The 18,794-nt window shown below is 54.3% G+C and overlaps 1 protein-coding gene across 1 annotated transcript in view; it reads right to left on the bottom strand.

Annotated features, from left to right (window-relative positions):
- The window catches only part of LOC148819659 (plakophilin-3-like), a 30,581-nt gene extending 12,500 nt beyond the window's left edge, over positions 1-18,081 (bottom strand). Inside the window, exons 1-5 of the mRNA XM_088935112.1 lie at positions 17,399-18,081; positions 6,039-6,130; positions 3,663-4,438; positions 2,373-2,496; positions 1,399-1,603 (exon numbers count right to left, since the gene is read on the bottom strand). Coding sequence (XP_088791238.1) covers positions 1,399-1,603; positions 2,373-2,496; positions 3,663-4,438; positions 6,039-6,130; positions 17,399-17,627 — 1,426 coding nt within the window. The 5' untranslated portion in view covers positions 17,628-18,081. The remainder of the gene's footprint in view (positions 1-1,398; positions 1,604-2,372; positions 2,497-3,662; positions 4,439-6,038; positions 6,131-17,398) is intronic.
- Positions 18,082-18,794: the final 713 nt, after the last annotated feature.

Raw genomic sequence — 18,794 nt, forward strand, 5'->3', positions numbered from 1 at the left:
ATCTCAAGGTCTGTTTGCCCTCCGCCTGTGTGACAGCAGAGGACACGCACGGGGGGGAGGGGGAAAGGGCACCGGGCCCTGTCACCCCAGCCCTGGTGGGCGTTCAGTGTTTGCCAACAGGCAGGCGGGCCCTGCTGCCCACCGGCTGGACAGGAACAGAGGAGCACAGGCCATTCAGTGGACCACTCACATTCCAGACAGCAGCACTGGAAGCTCCGTCGGGAATGAGCCCCTTCATTCAAGCACTCATCATCATCATCACTTTATTAACCCTTTACAATTTCTTGCATTAGGAATTTGTCTTGTCGCAGACCCCAGCTTGCTCTCCATGAGACACACAGACAGGGAGAGAAGCTGGGGGTCAGAGCGCAGGGTCAGCCATTGTACAGCGCCCCCCAGAGCAGTTGGGGTTCAGGGAACTTGCTCAGGGGCCCAACAGAGTAGGATTCCTCTGCCGGCTGCGGGATTTGAACCAATCACCGCACCGCCCCACTCAAGTGGGGCACAACGTTCGAAACCCCCCAGCCGCCAGGAGACATGAGGGAAAGGGCTTGATCCCACCGCTCTCCACAGGCACAAGGCAGCCGCTGAATTTTGAGAGACCTAGAAAACCTCCTGGATTACGGACTTCAAGGACAAGGCTTGATTCCAGAACAGGATTACACAGCCAGCAGGAGGTCTTTCTGTCCATTTAGCCTATTCAGCACTTAGTCACTAATTGATCTGTGGATCCCGTCCGATTAGTCCATAACCTGTTGTCACAGTCGGTAGTGCAGTGGTCAGCATTGCTGCCTCACAGCCCTGTGGCCCTGGGTTCGATTCCTGGGCTGTTGGCTGCACGCACTGAGTTTCTATGCCATCTTCGTGTTCATGTGGGTCTCCTCCCACAGTCCAAACACACGCTGGGAAGGTTAATCGTTTTATGGGAAGATTGACCCTAGGCATGAGTGTGTTTGTGTCTGTGTGTGCCCTGTGACGGCCTGGCGTCCCGTCCAGGATGTACCCTGCCTGGCGCCCGTTGCCTGCTGGGATAGGGTCAGGCCCAGAGACCCTGAACTGGATAAAGGGCTTCGACAATGGCCGGATGCACAGATGCCCACTGTGGCGTCTGCGGCTGTACTTCGTGTGCTCTGTGGCCTCTCTGCTCTGTTCTGATCCCCGACCTCCGCTTTCTCCTGAACTCAAAACTCCACTTAGCTGTGGGATACCCACTCACTTACGACCCTGTGGGTCGAAGGGCAGGCGAAGAGGCAGGAGGCGGGGTGGGGTGGGGTGAGGAGGCGAGGGGGGCGGGGTGGCAGGAAGCAGGAGTGAGATGGGGGCGGGCCAGGGAGGAGGCGAGGGGGCGGAGCGAGAGATGGGCGGGGCGAGAAGGCAGGGCAAGGGGGCGGGGCATACCGGTGACGTTCTTGCGCAGCTCGTCGTCGGGCTCCCTCAGCGCCTCGATGAGCTGCGGGATGCCGCCGGCCTCGATCAGCGCGCTCTTGTTATCCAGGTTCTCGTAGATGAGGTTGCGCATGGCGCCCGTGGCGTAGCGCTGCACGTCCTGGCTGTCGCTGTTGAAGAGCTTCACCAGCGCGGGGATGGCCTTCAGCTGGCGCGCCTGCGGACACACACACACACACACACACACATGTGTGGCCTGAGCATGGTCCCGTACTGCACATGCGGTCAGGCGCAAGGCACTCTTCGGCTGGAAACTGTGTTTGCATTTCATGAGTGGCCCGTCAGTAAAGACACGAGGTGAAAGGAAGACCCAGTCCGACACCCTCCCCCCCCGTCTCGCTACCAGGAGGGGCCCAGTCCGACACCCCCCCCCCCCTCCCCCAGTCTTGCAACTGGGGGGCCCTGCAGCTCCGGTGAAGCCTGCTTGTTTGCCTCAGAACCTGGATCTTTCTGTAGCCTGAAGCTCGAACTGAGCCACTGTTTTTTTTCTACCCCTCGTCTTTCCTCCCCGTCTCACGAAGCTGCCCCAGGGCATAATTTACATGTATGAAAATCAAGAGCAGTGGGACATTCAAACGAGGCTCCAGTGAGGACCAGCCCACACACGACATGGGGGGCAGACGCACTCGGGATCCCAGCGGCGCGAAGCATTCCCAGAAACCATCTGCACTGCTGGGCGCATGCAGTGGGCAAGCAGAAAGAAACCCATGTTCTTATCCCCCCTCCCCCACTCCCTTTTCTTAAACCAAAAGACACGGACTGAAAAGAGTTATTTTACTGAGCTAAAACAAGACTGAATGAGAGAAAGCATCCCAAAGCCTGCTGGGAACAAGGTCGCTGTGTGGTTCCAGTACAGGAGACGGAGAGCTACTGGGAGAGCCGATCCTCGGGGAATGGCAAGAGGCAGAGGGGCAGAGGGCTCCTACCTGGGTCTTGGCGTCGCTGTTGTGGTAGCACTCGTGCTGGATGTAGGCTGCCCCCAGCAACTGCATCTCTGGGTCCAGCATGGACAGGTAGCTGACCGCGGTGGACATGGTCAGGTTGTTGAGCCTGTGGAGGTCAGAGGGCAGAGAGTGAGAGAGAGGCACAGGCACACAGATGGAAAACTACAGACACAGGGCGCACGCATATCTACAGCACCTGTTTAGCTCACCTGGTTCAAATTAACTTCTTCACTGATATAGGAGCACTTATTTTTTTCCCACACAGGGCTTCTGAATGCTGGCTGACTTTTATTTTTTGGTTTGATAAAGTAAAACATGTGTTATCGGTCACACCTACCTATTGTTAGGAATTTCTGAGGACTAGATGAAGGTCAGATAGGTCTTAATACGTAAAAACTGAGAATTTTAAGGGGTTGTCCTTTCTTTTTGGCTCTGTACCTATTTCCACGTGTGTGAACATGTGTAAAACGTGTGCAAACCTAAAGTTCCTCCAAGCTGACGCTTCGGGCGAATGACTGCGATTGCAGGTTATAACGCCTCCGATCTCAAACCAACCCTCCCCTTATCGAAACTGCCGCAATGCTGGAAAGCATCTGAAGTGACACCGAGCCGTCTGTCCACGAGGTTCAGGAGACACAGGACAGGACTCTGGCCAAGCCACGCGTGTGACGGGACGGGACAGAAGAGCTTCGCTCAGCAGCGCTGGGGCCTCTCAGCCTCACTCAGGCCCCCGCGAGGAGCACAGCCACCTGCTCAGCTGCACAGGCGTAGCTGCTGGTGTTAATTATTCATGAAGCGGCTGTCTTCCTTTACATCAAACAGGGCCCTGTCAGACCATCCCACCCTCTGCCACACCCAGACCGGTTCTGCAGCTCCAGGACAGCCTGAGCCAAACTTTCCCCACTCCCCTCCCTAAACCCAGTAAGATAACAACGTGACCTTCAATAATTCTGGATAGGACTGCTGCACACAGAGAACAAGAGGGAGGAATGGGAGAATTACTTAAGTAACAAAAACAGGCACAATATTCAACTTGTTCCCGATACAGCAGCTGACCCGGGCTTTGAGAGTACCCGCTGGGTCTGCCCAGCGAGCCATCGGCTGGGTTTCGTTCGGTGGACGGGGGGCTCGTCTCGAGCACAGATGTTTGTCGTTTAACCTGTGGTCACCAGATCACCACGCAAGACCTACCAGCCCCCCCCCCAGCACAGCTCTGCGGCTTCTGCGAGCCAGGAGGAAGGCGAGATGGGACCGCGTCCCCGCGTTACTCACCCGCCGTTGGAGTTCATGAAGTCAAACTGGCCGTCGTAGAGGTCCACCCCCTTCCCCACGCTGTGCAGGCTCTTCACAGACATGGCCCTGTTCAGGGTGCCCTGCTGCGCCAGCATGGCCGCCTGGGAGCCGCTCACGCCCTGGCCCATGATGCCGTAGCCCCCGGCGGCCACCTGCTGCTGCTGCTGCTGCGACATGGAGCTGACGCTCACGCGGTTGCGGTTGTGCACGCGGCTGATGGTGCGGTGGGCCGGCCCCTTGTAGGTGTGGGCGGGGACCTCTTCGACGGCCGTGCCCATGGCCACGCCCTCGGCCGCGCCCCCCGCCTGGCGGTACAGCGTCCCGCTCAGGGACCGCCGCATGGAGGAGGAGGAGGAGGAGGGCACGAGGGGGGCCTGCCTGGCCTGGCCCGCGGCGCTGTAGCCCTCGAAGGCGCTGTAGGTGGAGTGCCGGTTGACCGTGGCGTCCCGCTCCGACGCCAGGCTGCCGTCGCTGTCGTCCCGCATCCAGTGGGAGACGGCGCTCTGGGCCGGCAGGCTCCGGAAGCGCAGCGAGCTCAGGGACACGACCTCGGGGTCCACTCCTCCGCTGCGGCTCACTGTGCGGGAGACGGTCTGCCGGGTCTGGAAACCGGCCCGCACGTCGGCGCCGCCCTGCTGGTACACGCTGCCGCCCCCGGCCCCCAGGCTGATCTTCTGCCGCGGCCCCATCTCCACCGCCGAGCGGGTCGAGAAGCCGCGCACCGTCCCGTTGCCGTACTTGGACATCTGGCTGCCCTGCGCGGGACAGCAAAACGTCACCCGCTCATACTGGACCGACACGTCATCGGCCCATCAACACAAAACATCTGCCCGCTCCTCCACCTCAAACCCAGCCCTACAATGGCTGGGTACTCCCGGTTTTTGAGAGAGAGGCGCCTCGACGCAGGCCTGACCGCGGTGTGAGGAGGACCAGCCCGGCAGAGCTAGCTGTGCATTCTGGGACACTTCAGCACCGACGCCTCCCAGGTGGGACGAAACGGACAAAGAAGAACGTGGGCATGCAGACTGGACACGATCTTACCAGCAGCCTGACATCCTGGACGCAGGAGCTTTGCCACATCTCTACTGGCCATGTTTAACCAGCCTGCAACTGTGTCAATGCTGAAGACCCTGATCTTAAGCCCAGAGCTCGTGCTACAGTCACGAGCTCTGCTGGGCTGGGAGTGTCTTCGCTGTGCCAGATTATCTGAAGGATTTCTCTCTCTCTTCAGTTCACATTACTATAGGAAAACATCTCCTTTGTGTTTCTCTAAGTTTGCATGGACCATATTTAACAACTATTAAACAATTATTAAACATGGAATGACCAGATCTATTTAAAATGTTCATTCGGGCTCTGGGCTCTAAAATCTGCACTGCCCCGTCGTCAGAAATGGAGGGCTAGGGTCCAGGCAGTCAGCATGTTTTGGAGACATCGTTTCTGTTAAAACTCCGGATTTTTGACCACCCTTGCACTGATCATTCTAACTGTATACTGCGGTACACCGTGGCCGAACCAGAGCAGAGAAAAATGAAGTCATCCAGAAAGTACAAGACGAGAGGTGTCATTTCGGCTGCTCAAGACGGCGCTGGCACAGTGCTGTGAAATACCGCAGGACAGTCCGGTCTGGGCTAGCCTGGCTCCAGGAGGAGTGTACACCTCCTGCCCGAATCGGCAGCTTTGGAAGTGGAGCTTTTTCTCCAGAACGTTTGTTCCAAAGCAAGACTTTGGAACAAACGTTCTCTCCTGCAATACTGTGAAATATTCTGCAACAAACAGATCTAAAAAAATACCCATTCGTCCACATCTTTAGAACCTGATGATGAAGGAGGACTCTCCGTGACTAGTATTGGCTACTTCCAGTTCCCAGGGAGAAAATCACTTTCCTGGATTCCAACACGTGGTTTCTCAGCACAGACAAAAGGAAACTCCTCGCCTAGTTTCACTCCTCTTACTAATCGCTAACGTTGGCGGGTTTTGCAATTCCCTGGGGGTGTGTGATCTTTATGAGCAGGATGTGATTTTTGACAGTATGTTAATATTACTGAGCTGGTGCCATGATGCAAAGTAACTTGCAAAGATGGCACGATTATCTGCTATTTCTGCAATCAGATTTTGGCACAGCTGGGATTACTGGTGTATTCGGGATCAAGCACCTTCCTCACAGGTACAGCACTAGTGTCTGATGCCTCGGATTTGAATCTGCTGGGCATGTATCCAGAACCCAAACCATTACTTCACCTTATAGCTCTTAGAATTATCTACTGTATTCAGCCAGATCCCCCATTAGACCATTAAACCCCCCTGGAATTCTTCCATATGACTCTGAAAGAGCAGGAGTGACGTCAGACTCACAGCGATTCTCCTGTTGACTGCGTACATCTGGGACTTGGAGCTGTATCCAGGGTTGTATGTGGAGTACTTCATCGTAGAGGAGCCTCCGTAGTCTAGGGGAGGAGAAGGAACAGGCAGAGTCAGTATCGGGGAGGAAGCAGGCGGTTTCTGCATCTAATCACACTCTGAGTGATGTGTGCCACAGGGCCTTCAAGTCACCTGAGGTTCAGAGGTCAAGGTCCAGATCTCCACATTCACTAAGACTTTCTGAAGCCTTATGACCAGTCGGGGGGGGTTTCATCGAAACTCTTGCAAGCATTTCAGAATTCAACGGTTCTTTTTGACCTAGCGGAGCCCGTGGATACCCACCTTTCGCCTTACACACAGATTAAACGCAGGTGTTAAAGGTAAAGACATGAAGAACTTGGAAGCAAATATTTAAACCAATGATGGATTCATCACGCACGAGTCTTAAATTTTACACGCTTAAACTAAGGAGCCAGAGAGGGGGGCATTTCGGGTCTCGGCAAAATATACAAGCCAAATATCTTTGAAAATGGAAGACGCCCTCCATCTCTGCAATGACCAAACCTGTTCTGCAGTGGAAACGCCCTTAACTGTTCTCTCTGCTGGCCAAGAGCGACGTACAGGAGCGTCATATCACTCCGCAGTACTGAGCCGAAAACCACCCCCCCTCCCCGCCCTTGCAGAAAGCCGAAGAGCAAGTCTCCTCTGAACCAGAAGTGGATGCAATCGCAGTAAAGGTCTTTGAACCTGCTGCAGCCGAGTTCGGCATTAACAGCTGTGCAGCAGGTTGCCTAGCTCACTGCGTGTTCAGCTGTTTAATTAAGGAACTGTCCTCATTGATTGCGGCTTAAGTGCAGGCCCAACGCTCACAGATGTCTGAATTTCTCCTGCCTGCTGGAGTGGCGGAACGTCCGAACCTCTTTCGGATCAAATGCCCCCTACAACCTCGGGGTGACTCATGATGTCGCGCCGCGCCCAAGAGAGGCAGGTGTGAAGAGCCGCACAAGGGTGCCCAAGACGCGAGGCTTTGCAGTTTCATTAGCAAGTCCCCACCCGACGCTCCTCACAGCGAGCTGCTAACCCCTTGTCCCTTCGGTGCTGCTCTTGCACAATTTCAGATTTATTTTCTCCTGTATTCTCGTGGATCCTGTTTGCTCAGGGGACGTGGGTGCATCCCATCCTCGGCAGAGACCGCCGTCTTCTGACAGCTCTGAAAGACGAGGGGGGGAGTGGTTTCCAAAATCTCTGTTGCTTATCTTGTTCTAAAATTCAGGGATGGGAAAAACTTTCAAACCTATCCCTGCCTCTTCTGGGCCCGACTCCCCTGTGCACCCTGTCTGGGGTTATCAGCACTCTCTATTGATGTCAATCCTCCCTGGAAGCTCTTCTCGAAAACAGGAGAGGAAGAGGCCACAGCAGGCCAGCTGTTTAGCAATTCCCGAGAAAGAGCCGGTTCATGTTATACTAGATCAACTCTGGGAAAACAAAACCCAGCTCTCTCTAAATACCGATAAGTCTTTTGCCTGTGTTTTTTTTCCCCCCATTCTTTAAGGGTATTCCTCCAAGAAAGCAGACGTGCCATTTAAAGACCAAATTATTTATTTTCTAAAAGTGCAAAGGCAAACGCGACGAGACTTTAGGAAAGAATTTGACCACCAGGCAGGGTCAGAACTCCTGACCTGTGGGTGATGTTTTTTTGCTGCTGGGATGGGACTGAAAGGTTAACAGCTCCTGTTTGCCGTTTGATCTGTGTTCGCTAAAGATTCTGCTCGGGGATTACAGCAGGAATGTCCAGCGGAGAGAGGCTCTTAGCAAGATGTATGGTCCTTTAAGACGTCCTGTGTTTGTGTTGGATCCTCCTGCCGAAAACATTTCCCTCTAGGTATCCCACAACAGCTAGAAAGTAAACAAACTCCTGAAAGACGAACCCAGTGATCACAATTCATGTTTGCCAAGCTAGGACATGATTTAGCCGGTTTGAAGCCAGGAATTTAAAGCATCTGGTATTTTTACTACATGGCTCCACTGCAACAAGTTAATTTTTCACCTCACAGAAACTGTCCTAGCTTCACCGTGTGTGCGTTAACTGTTTTACAAACCTGCCAGTCTTCCTGATCTGATTCGCCTAGGGCACTGGAAGAACTGTCAATCTGTCAACAGGTGTTTCTGTAGCTGCTCAAGACAACACACCCCTGTTACCATGATCACCCAGGGGTGAGGTTCAGCCATGGTCGAGATTAGGGTTTTGTTATTTAGATCTGCACTAGAGGTTGGCGATTTGCACACCAATGTCATTCTGTTAATAAACTATTAACATTTCCACTTGTGCAACGCTCCCTTGACAGGCCCTAGTACAAAGCATTGACTCTGCCAGTGCGAAATCTCTAATTGCTGCATTCAAGAGAAGATGGCTCTTTAAAACACACGTTTCCGTCTTCTTTACTTATTGTCTTATTCCGTCTTATTTACTCCCCATAGCACTTCACCCAAACACACAACTTTCTGCTCTGCAATGACACTTCATCTTTTGACAACCTGGTTAAAAACAGGCGTGTGCATGAAAGTAAAACCCTTCTTCTCCGTTCGCTCATCATGGAAGCTCTTCTCGAATATAAAACGTGCATCTCGGGGCAGTGGCGCGGGACTGCTGCCAAGCCAGACAAGCTATGCTCATGCATCAGTCATTCCACTCGTACGTGCGAGATCTCAGCTCCGGCTTAGCTCCGGCTAAGGACCCAGGCGCCGGATTGGGCTGGAGCGCGCGTGTTTAGTTTCAAACGACCCAGTGGGCACTGACGTGCTGGGAGAGATGAGGTTTTTTTTTTTTGCGAGAAGAGAGCACAGGGGCGAGTAGACAGCTCGAGACAAGAGGACCGACCGGTCTGGGCAGGCCCGGCTGCTTTCCCTGGAGAGGCCACACCCCAGAACAGCTGGACAACACCCAGCCAGAGACCTGCTCTGCCACCTCCACCTCACGGGGCCGGCGGAGACGGAGAGGTCTGGCGCTTAGCAGCAAACTGCAAACCACAAGCGCCCCACCCCAGGGACTGTACTCGCACACCTCAATGCTAAGCAATCTCCCTGTTTAATCAACAAAGCAGTGTGCGCTGGAGTTTTCAGCAGCAGCCATGCGTATACAAACTCCTGTATGCCTCTATTCTTCATAGGAACACTGAGAGCCCCTGCTCTGGAAGGCCCAAGAATTCATCTCCTGTAACTAATGTGCCCCGTTTAGGAGGATATAGAAACATGCTTGGCAGCAGTGACTGATCACCATCTTCCCCCACCCCCCTCAATTTGAAACTAATTTGATAAATCAGGATGGCATTTTACAGAAAAATAAAAAGGTAAATTTCTATTTTTTTTCTATGAAAACCACCTCCCCTACATGAATCTGCCCCACCCTTTCCCAGCCTGGGCAGAGGAACAGGAGTTCCCCCTTGCTATCTCTCTGAGCATCAGAAGCTCCCAGATTGTAAAACCCCCTGTAAAAATGTTCAGGGCGTTTAGCACTTATCGCTCTCCTCCTCCACACATGTTTGCTCAGCATGGAGCACACAATGCATGTTGGCTCAGCTCTGTCAATCACACGCCCTGTAATAGGGAGTTCAAACTGCAGCCCTACTGTTCCTAAAACCCGTTTGCTTTGTTCTGACTCATTGGCCTCTTGTTGGCTGTGGTTCACTGGGGGGCAGACTGCCTTGGTTCACCTTGAGAAGCAGAGAGGCAGTAAACCAGGGTCCAGCTGTCAGACAAGTGCACTAGCTGCCCTGGTGTGACAGACGGGGCACTGTCCGGCTCGAAGGGCACCAGTCACAGCGAGTAACGCTCTCATCCAGCTGCCAGAGCCACCCGCCCTTGAACACCTCCCAGGTATAACTTCTGCGCACACAGAGCTTTCTGGGAAGGGGGGAGGGGTTGTGGTCGCAGACAGTAAAGACTGGCAGCCTGCATGAACAAAGCTGTTTTTCCATCAAATAAGATGAGCAACATTTTCTGAAACAATCCTGTTGGATGAACTTGATCTGCCAGGGTTACCCTCTTCCCAAGACTGTCGCCCATCGCTGTTGAAGCCGAGACCCTGGCTTCTCTCAAGAAACGGCAGGATTAGGTCCTTGGATCAGTGAGCTACTGGCAACCCAATGGTCAAGACAGGCCACTTGGAAGCTCTCTTATGTTCTAAGTCCTTATTCAGCCAGAGTCCTGCGGCTCTGAGGCTGCCAGACTTTGACCACCCAGCTGCACTGACAGACAACAGCCCAGGCTTCTACACTGGGCTCCCTTATCTGCTCAGGACTGCGATCCGCCCAGCACGCACACATTCCAGACCCATTACCGCTAACAGAAGAGTCCTCTTGCAGTCTGAGATCGGAGGGCTGGTGGAGGGGGGAGGGGAGTCACATTTTTGTTTGACCCCGTGCTTTAGATGACCCCACAGTAACATCATGGAAACTTGCTTCAATTATATTTAGAAGCTGAGACAAGGGAACTTGTTCGCGCCCAGAGGGCAGATAAGACCACGAACAGCAACGCCTCTTCAGGCAACACGCTAAGCTCCTGCCCAAGCCAGCGGGTTAGCGCTGCACGATCAGCCAGCGGACAGTGGTCAGTCTCCAGCTGTACTCTTATGTGGGCACCTTCGATATTCTACCCTAGGGCCAGCACAAGGCATTTCTATCAAATCCCACAGCCCCCAAAACACACCCCCTTCTAAAAACCGCACAGTCCCACAGCTGGTGTAAAGGTCATATGAGAACCATATGAGCTCAGACGGAGGATGAAGATCAAAGGAAATACAGTACAAAAATCCTACCGCCTTCGTTAATGGTACTCTACTTTACTGTAATGAAGACTCGTGTAGCTATCCAGGTGAAGTAAGCTTCGGCACAGCTCCCCTCATCGCTCTGCAGTGACCGCTCCTGTTGACACACTCCGGTCAGGGCACAGGGCGCCTCGTGCCCCAGGACTGACCCCTACCCTGCTTCTCAAGCGGAAAGCCCTTCAGGAGCTGTCGAGAACGGTCCTCCTACCGGGAGGAGGGAAAAAGGCCTCAGCCCCGCTAGGAGGAATGCGCGAAGGAGCCCTGTGATCTCGGTCCGAGTCCAGTGGAGGGCGACCGTCAGGAGTAAAAACACAGTAAACAGACCTGGAGCTAAGACTCCAGCGCACTGGCCGCACTGATGCAAATTAGATGCAAAGAGACAAGCAATAGGTTTATTCCCTGCTGAAAAGAGAAGAAAGAAAACACAACGTTTCGACCCTGGAGTCTTCTTCAGGTTTTCACCCTCACACCTGGAGAAGACTCCACGGCCGAAACGTTGCGTTTTCTCTCTTCTCTTTTCAGCAGGGAATAAACCCATGCTCCTTTGTAGCCCACGCCTGCTGCCGCAGCTCCCCACCTGAACTGCGAATACGATTGCAGATTACATCGGTCACTTGAAGAGATCAAGCCCCCCGCGATGGTGTAGAGATTCCCAGCCCCCTGTGGGCCAGGTGAGGCCTGGCTCACCCCCCACCCTGGGCTGGGCTGTCGCTTCGTGAAAATGGCGTTTGGCACAGTCTGTCTCCCTTCTTCCTTGCACCACAGCCCCTGAGAGGGAGGACTGGACGTCACCGCTGGAAGCAGGCTGGGGGGGGCACCAGGACGCCCCCGAGGATGAGGGTCAGCTGGGGAAGAGAGATCTCGGACCCACAGGACCGACACCCCCTCTTTTGAGAAGCAACTCGCTGGAGACAGAACCGCACAGAGTGTCCGCTGGCCGATGCCGGACGCTCTCGCCTGACCTGAGGGAGGGGGGGGGTGGGGTCACCCAGCAGCCCGGCTCTGACCCATCACATGACCCCCCCCCCCCAGCCCCCTGATTGGCTCCCCAAAACTGTCACAGCACATCTCCCCCTTTCCACAGAAATACTGATCGCCACCACGTGCTGCTCATCAGCTCGTCACAACCCCCCGTCTGTCAAACACTGGCAGCTGGGGGGCAGCTTTCAAAGTCTTCTGCTGCAGGGGGAAAACATGCTCCAGTTTTTCCAAACCTTATTTCCCAGAAGTGCGTTTGAGCAAAGAAAAGAGAAAATTAATTGATCTCAAATCTAGGGCACCCTCTTTCTAGATTAAACGCTGGCGACGGCTCTCGGGAGTGAAATCAGACGCAGGAGCTCTGAAACTCACCCCAGCCGGGGAACGTGCACGGGGTCCGCTCTCCCGATCACCTCCCATCCCGGCACGGAGCACGCGCGCCGCGTGCCGGTTCATGGGATCATAATGGGATTCATCCCCGCTTAAGGATTTACTGCGGAGCGCTTGCCAGATCCCGGGGTTTCTGTGGCGTTTCTGCTAATTGGCAAACTCGTTTTCACCACGCGCCGAGTTAGACAAACCGTTCTCTACACTCAGGATCGAACAGGAACAATCCCACAATCCCTCTCTCGCCTGGCTTTCCAGGCGGACTAACGGGTAGTCCCGTTCATCCTGGAGAACGCTCGACTCTCCGCGAAAGGGCGGAATACAGCCTGCATGTCACGTTGTTTCTCCAGAACTTCCTGCCTGTGTTTTTATCTGTCTGGCTAAGAGACGCGCCTACCCACCACACCACCCCGGGCGGAGTCGCCTGCAGCATTTCAGGGACGCAAGGCATTTTCTCACACTTCGGAAAATGAGGAAGAATTCTTTTTTAAAAAAAGGGACGTAGAAAACTTTCACTTCATGAAATATTACCTTTATGGCTATCATATTTACAAACGTAGGTGTAACGTGATCCCCACTTTCACTATCTCTACACCCCCCCGTGTTTGACTGGAGTCAAGGTCACAGCGTCCTTTAACAGGCTGTTTTTCTAGCACACAGATTCACTATAGCCACAGGACGGGCCTGTCAATCCATACCACTGCACTTCAACCCATTGAAGTACTTCAATAACTGGACGATAACTGGTCGATTGATTGGAGCACGAAGCAGCAGCCGGTGTGAAAACCCCACATCAGCTGAGGTAGGAGGAACTGGGGGTGGCCATGGATCTGTTCATTCCAGGCAACCCACTGACAAGCCCAGAGCCCCAGAGTCCATCACCCACCCTTGGCTGTCACATCCTCACTTAGCCATGAGCTGCAGTGGTGTGACATCAGGAGCCCTGACTGCACCAGGATTAGTGACCTGCAGCCCTGTGATGCCCTAAGCCCTGACTGCACCAGGATTAGTGAACTGCAGCCCTGTGATGCCCTGAGCCCTGACTGCACCAGGATTAGTGACCTGCAGCTCTGTAGCACCCTGAGCCCTGACTGCACCAGGATTAGTGACCTGCAGCCCTGTGATGCCCTGAGCCCTGACTGCACCAGGATTAGTGACCTGCAGCTCTGTAGCACCCTGAGCCCTGACTGCACCAGGATTAGTGACCTGCAGCCCTATGATGCCCTGAGTCCTGACTGCACCAGGATTAGTGACCTGCAGCTCTGTAGCACCCTGAGCCCTGACTGCACCAGGATTAGTGACCTGCAGCTCTGTAGCACCCTGAGCCCTGACTGCACCAGGATTAGTGACCTGCAGCTCTGTGATGCCCTGAGCCCTGACTGCACCAGGATTAGTGACCTGCAGCCCTGTAGCACCCTGAGCCCTGACTGCACCAGGATTAGTGACCTGCAGCTCTGTAGCACCCTGAGCCCTGACTGCACCAGGATTAGTGACCTGCAGCTCTGTGATGCCCTGAGCCCTGACTGCACCAGGATTAGTGACCTGCAGCCCTGTGATGCCCTGAGTCCTGACTGCACCAGGATTAGTGACCTGCAGCTCTGTAGCACCCTGAGCCCTGACTGCACCAGGATTAGTGACCTGCAGCTCTGTAGCACCCTGAGCCCTGACTGCACCAGGATTAGTGACCTGCAGCTCTGTAGCACCCTGAGCCCTGACTGCACCAGGATTAGTGACCTGCAGCCCTATGATGCCCTGAGTCCTGACTGCACCAGGATTAGTGACCTGCAGCTCTGTAGCACCCTGAGCCCTGACTGCACCAGGATTAGTGACCTGCAGCTCTGTAGCACCCTGAGCCCTGACTGCACCAGGATTCGTGACCTGCAGCCCTATGATGCCCTGAGTCCTGACTGCACCAGGATTAGTGACCTGCAGCTCTGTAGCACCCTGAGCCCTGACTGCACCAGGATTAGTGACCTGCAGCTCTGTAGCACCCTGAGCCCTGACTGCACCAGGATTAGTGACCTGCAGCTCTGTAGCACCCTGAGCCCTGACTGCACCAGGATTAGTGACCTGCAGCTCTGTAGCACCCTGAGCCCTGACTCCAACAGGATTAGTGACCTGCAGCCCTGTGATGCCCTGAGCCCTGACTGCACCAGGATTAGTGACCTGCAGCTCTGTAGCACCCTGAGCTCTGACTGTACCAGGATTAGTGACCTGCAGCCCTGTGATGCCCTGACTGCACCAGGATTAGTAACCTGCAGCTCTGTAGCACCCTGAGCTCTGACTGTACCAGGATTAGTGACCTGCAGCCCTGTAATGCCCTGACTGCACCAGGATTAGTGACCTGCAGCTCTGTAGCACCCTGAGCCCTGACTGCACCAGGATTAGTGACCTGCAGCCCTGTGATGCCCTGACTGCACCAGGATTAGTGACCTGCAGCTCTGTAGCACCCTGAGCCCTGACCTGCACCAGGAGGGGTGATATGCCGCCCTGGAGCACCCTGAGCCCTGTGATGCCTGCTGCCAACAGAAGCCAGCAGATCTGGAGGGGACTACGCATTTGTTTTGGCAACACCCACAGCTCACCACTGCATCGAGGTGGAAGTGAAAAGGGCGCAGCACCACCCACGGCAGCAGCCGCCGCCTTGTTACGTGTTACGAAGACAAAAAACATCCAGTCTGGTAGCCTTCGGCGTGAAGGAACCGCGCGTCTACAGATAAGAGGTGCATCACGTCCACTCGCACAGCCTGAGCGGATGGGAACTGCAGCGATCAGGAGCGTGACTCACCCTTTCTGCAGACGAGCGGACTTTGTCACAAACTCCCCCTAGACACACCCACGGTGCTCTCCCACCCACGGGACCTGCTCCTTTCAGGGCATGTGCTCAGCGTCCCGGGCAGGACGCGTCGAGTGCGGAGAGTCATTCCCACGGCCCGCACAGGAGCAACAGTGAAGGAGACCCCCCCACCCACCCACCCCACAAGCAGTGACCAGCAACCAGCAGAGAGCTCACGCCCGTAGCTTCAGCGGCACTGTCTCGCCCCGCGTGCAGAGATATTCCCCCCGGGGCAAAACAGACTGCACCGTCTCGTCAAGCAAGAACACTGGAGGGGTGGGGTGGAGGGGGGGGTGTTTTGACTAAAGCATTGCTCAATAAGATCAGGCAGAACAGGGCTCGTCCCAAACATCGCAAAGCATTGCTCTGCTGCTCCGGAGCCCCGGCGGGCAGGGGAACACTCGCAGAGCTCGCCCCAGAGCCTACAGCCGGGACGTCCCGCACGAGATCTGTACTTAACCTTCACCTGGCCTACGGGAGGTCTGCCAGCACTCTGCCCTCTCTCATTGTCTGCTGTGCACTTGCCGTGTGCGCGGCCTGGGGGTGGAGGGGTTCGGCCCTGTCTTTGTGCTTTGCACGTTCAGGGCGATGGTGGCATTTTTCTGGCTGCTTTCCTGACCCAACTTGCACGACACCTCACACCCGAGCATCAGCCTGTCTGCAGCATGGAGCAGCAGAGGAAAAAAAGCCTGCAGCGAGTCAGAGCCTGGGCTGCAGATCTGAACACACAAAGGGCACTAAACAATAGAGTACAACATGGCAATTTAAGGCTTTAAACAAACAATACGGGTTGGTTGCAATTATGGCACTCCAGCAGCCATATCACCCTGCAGCTCCCTGCTGGCAGCCCCACTGGAGCTCAGCAGTGTGAGCCTGGCCAGTACCTGGATGGGAGACTCCTGGGAAAGCTGAGGCTGCTGCTGGAAGAGGTGTTAGTGGGACCAGTAGGGGGCGCTCACCCCGCAGCCTGTGTGGGTCCTAATGACCCAGTATAGTGACGGGGACACTCTACTGTAAAAAGGTGCCGTCTTTCGGATGAGACGTAAAACCGAGGTCCTGACTCTCTGTGGTCATTAAAAATCCCAGGGCGTCTCTCGAGAAGAGTAGGGGTGTTACCCCGGTGTCCTGGCCTAATTTCCCCCTGGCCCTTACCAGTCATGGCCTCCTAATAACCCCCCTCTCTGAACTGGCTCCATCACTCTGCTCTCCTCCCCACTGAGAGCTGGTGTGTGTGAGAGGACTGGAGCATCATCCAGGGGGGGCTGCACACTGGTGGGGGTGGAGGGGATCCCCGTGACCTGTAAAGAGCCCTGAGTGGAGTGTCCAGAAAAGCGCTATAGAAGTGTAAGGAATTATTATTACTACTCGACAAACAAAAAAAGGACTCCTGTCCCAGCTACTCTGCACTGGCTTCCCCTGGTTAATTGAGCAGTTGAGTTTGAAATGCTTTTGCTGGCATTCCAAGCCCCGGGCAGCCTTGCAGAGATGTTGTGTCCAGCAGTCCCCACACCAAGGTCTGGTTAAAGAGAGAGGGTGGGGCCGTTCCCCACAACCTTGAAACTGCTCTGCTGAGAACTCAAGTTTACTGGCTAGTTTGAACTCCATGCCGATGACTCACTTTTACCAGATCAATTTTGTTGCTTAATGGATTTCCTACTGTGTGCGTGTGTAACTTTTTTTTTTAATTACTTTGATTTTTTAAAATATCTGCACTTATACCTGCTAACTGGCTCTTCTCCATCTTGTTACCCTATTTCGTTTTATTTCTACAAAAGCACTTTGAGTCTTGTGCGCGAAAGGTGCGTTATAAATGAGTGGAAAAACGATCATAACACCTTAAAGAAACTAAGGTGTTAATAAGCCGTTACCCTCCCGCAATATATACAACACATACAGCAGTACCAGGGTTTACCATTCTCATTAGATCAGACAGCACCGTGCCGAGCTATAGTAGAGCGCAGGAAACTCCATGGAACATAATTACCACAAGCCAGCTCGGCGCACAACCAGCGATCGGTTTCGCCTCGATACTACCGGTTTGTGACCGCTACAGCCCACCCACGGCTCTCACCGTGAACGGAGGGGCCAGTTTCTGAAGAGGCAAAACCGGTATATAAAAAAAAGAAAAAAGTCAGGCAGGGTCTCTGGCCACATTAAATCAAAGACTCCTTCAAGGGTTTAAGACTGTCCGCACGTACTTAGGGTTGGGGAGGTCACACACACCAGGTGCACAAGAAAAACACAAAATTAACGCGACAGAAGACCACAGCGCAGCAGCTGCCGTCGGCGAGGACGGAGGACGGAGGGCGCGGAGGGACTGGCGAGTCTCACCTGAGGCGGCGCCGTGGGCTGCCCCGTTCGCCGCCCTCGACATGGACCCGGAGGACTTCTCGGCCAGGCGCAGCTGAACCTGCTGCTGGACCCGCCGGGACCGGGAGAGCTCGTCCGTGCGGCTGCCGCCGTGCTCCAGCTGGATCTCCGAGGGGACGGCATAGCTGCTGACGGGCGCGTTGGTGGGCTGCACGGTGGACAGAAAGACGCTCTCAGAAAGGACGCTCATGGCCGGGTCCGGAGGCGCTGCTCCCCCGGGGAGCAGGTCAGACCGAGTTCCGAAATCAGATAAATCCCTCCGTGGAGTTAAGAGAGGGGCGCCTCTCTTTTTCCTTCTGCTTCTTCTCCTTGACGACGATATCGGCGGCTACGGGACTGAAACTCGGCAGGCAAGGTGTTAAGGGCTGGCGAAAAGTCAAGTTGCTCGGCTCGGCGCGCGTACAGGAAATCGCACCGCAGGCAAACGCCACCGGACTGGATTTAACGAGCGCAGACGTTGCTCAACTCGAGCAACTCGCTTCGGCTAGGCGCTTTTTTAAGAAAAAAAAAAATATTAATCTTCTGCGCTCCTCGGTGATAGCGACGTCTCTAGTGTCCTCGGACCTATTTTTATCCCGTTCGCTTCGATCTGAACTGCACTCGCTCCCGGTGGACGAACATCAGTAAGGCAGTCGTCTGAGGGCGGGGGGCGGGGCTTCCCGCATTACCTTATCCAGGTGAGCCCGTGGCCCCGCCCCCCGCGCTGGCCCCGAGACCCTCTCCGCCCGGAGGCCTTAAGGTGGACCGGACAGTTCGGCGCGCCAGCGAGATGCCGAATAACCAACACGTCGGATTTGTTGTTTTACTTCTGCCTGACGCACTCAGCTGTCTCTTCCTAAACTACTCCATTCTCCACTGGCCACAATGAACTACGAATTAAACCTGACCGCACCGCGCTGAACTACGGTGTGTAGAGCAGAAAATATAATTACCACACACCAGCTGGGCACACAAACAGCAGTCCTATTGATATTACGTTGACATAAAAACATTTTTTTTTAGATAAACGTGCATCCTGGTTCCACTTTGTTAGTACAACGCATTATATACAATACAGCTTGATGTATTTAACAACGTTTTATCAACTGATTTATTCATTTGATTTCTGACTGTAGAATCAACCTTTTAGTAACGCTATTTAAGAAACTTTGATCTATTTTAGTAGTTCTACATCTTTTATGCGAGTGTCCGACCTAGTCTATTGTATCATCGTCTCCCTGATATTTAATCTGATGTTAATGATAGCTGCTCCTTCGTCTGAGAATTATTTTCTCCGAAGGTAGTAAAATTATAGTACTGTCCTAAAACGTTTATCTGGACTAAAGCGGTGTTGGACTCCAGTGGAGCCCTCTATTAA

The sequence above is a fragment of the Atractosteus spatula genome, chromosome 16, assembly GCF_055471065.1.
Source record: "Atractosteus spatula isolate fAtrSpa1 chromosome 16, fAtrSpa1.hap1, whole genome shotgun sequence".
Taxonomy (NCBI): Eukaryota; Metazoa; Chordata; class Actinopteri; order Semionotiformes; family Lepisosteidae; genus Atractosteus; species Atractosteus spatula.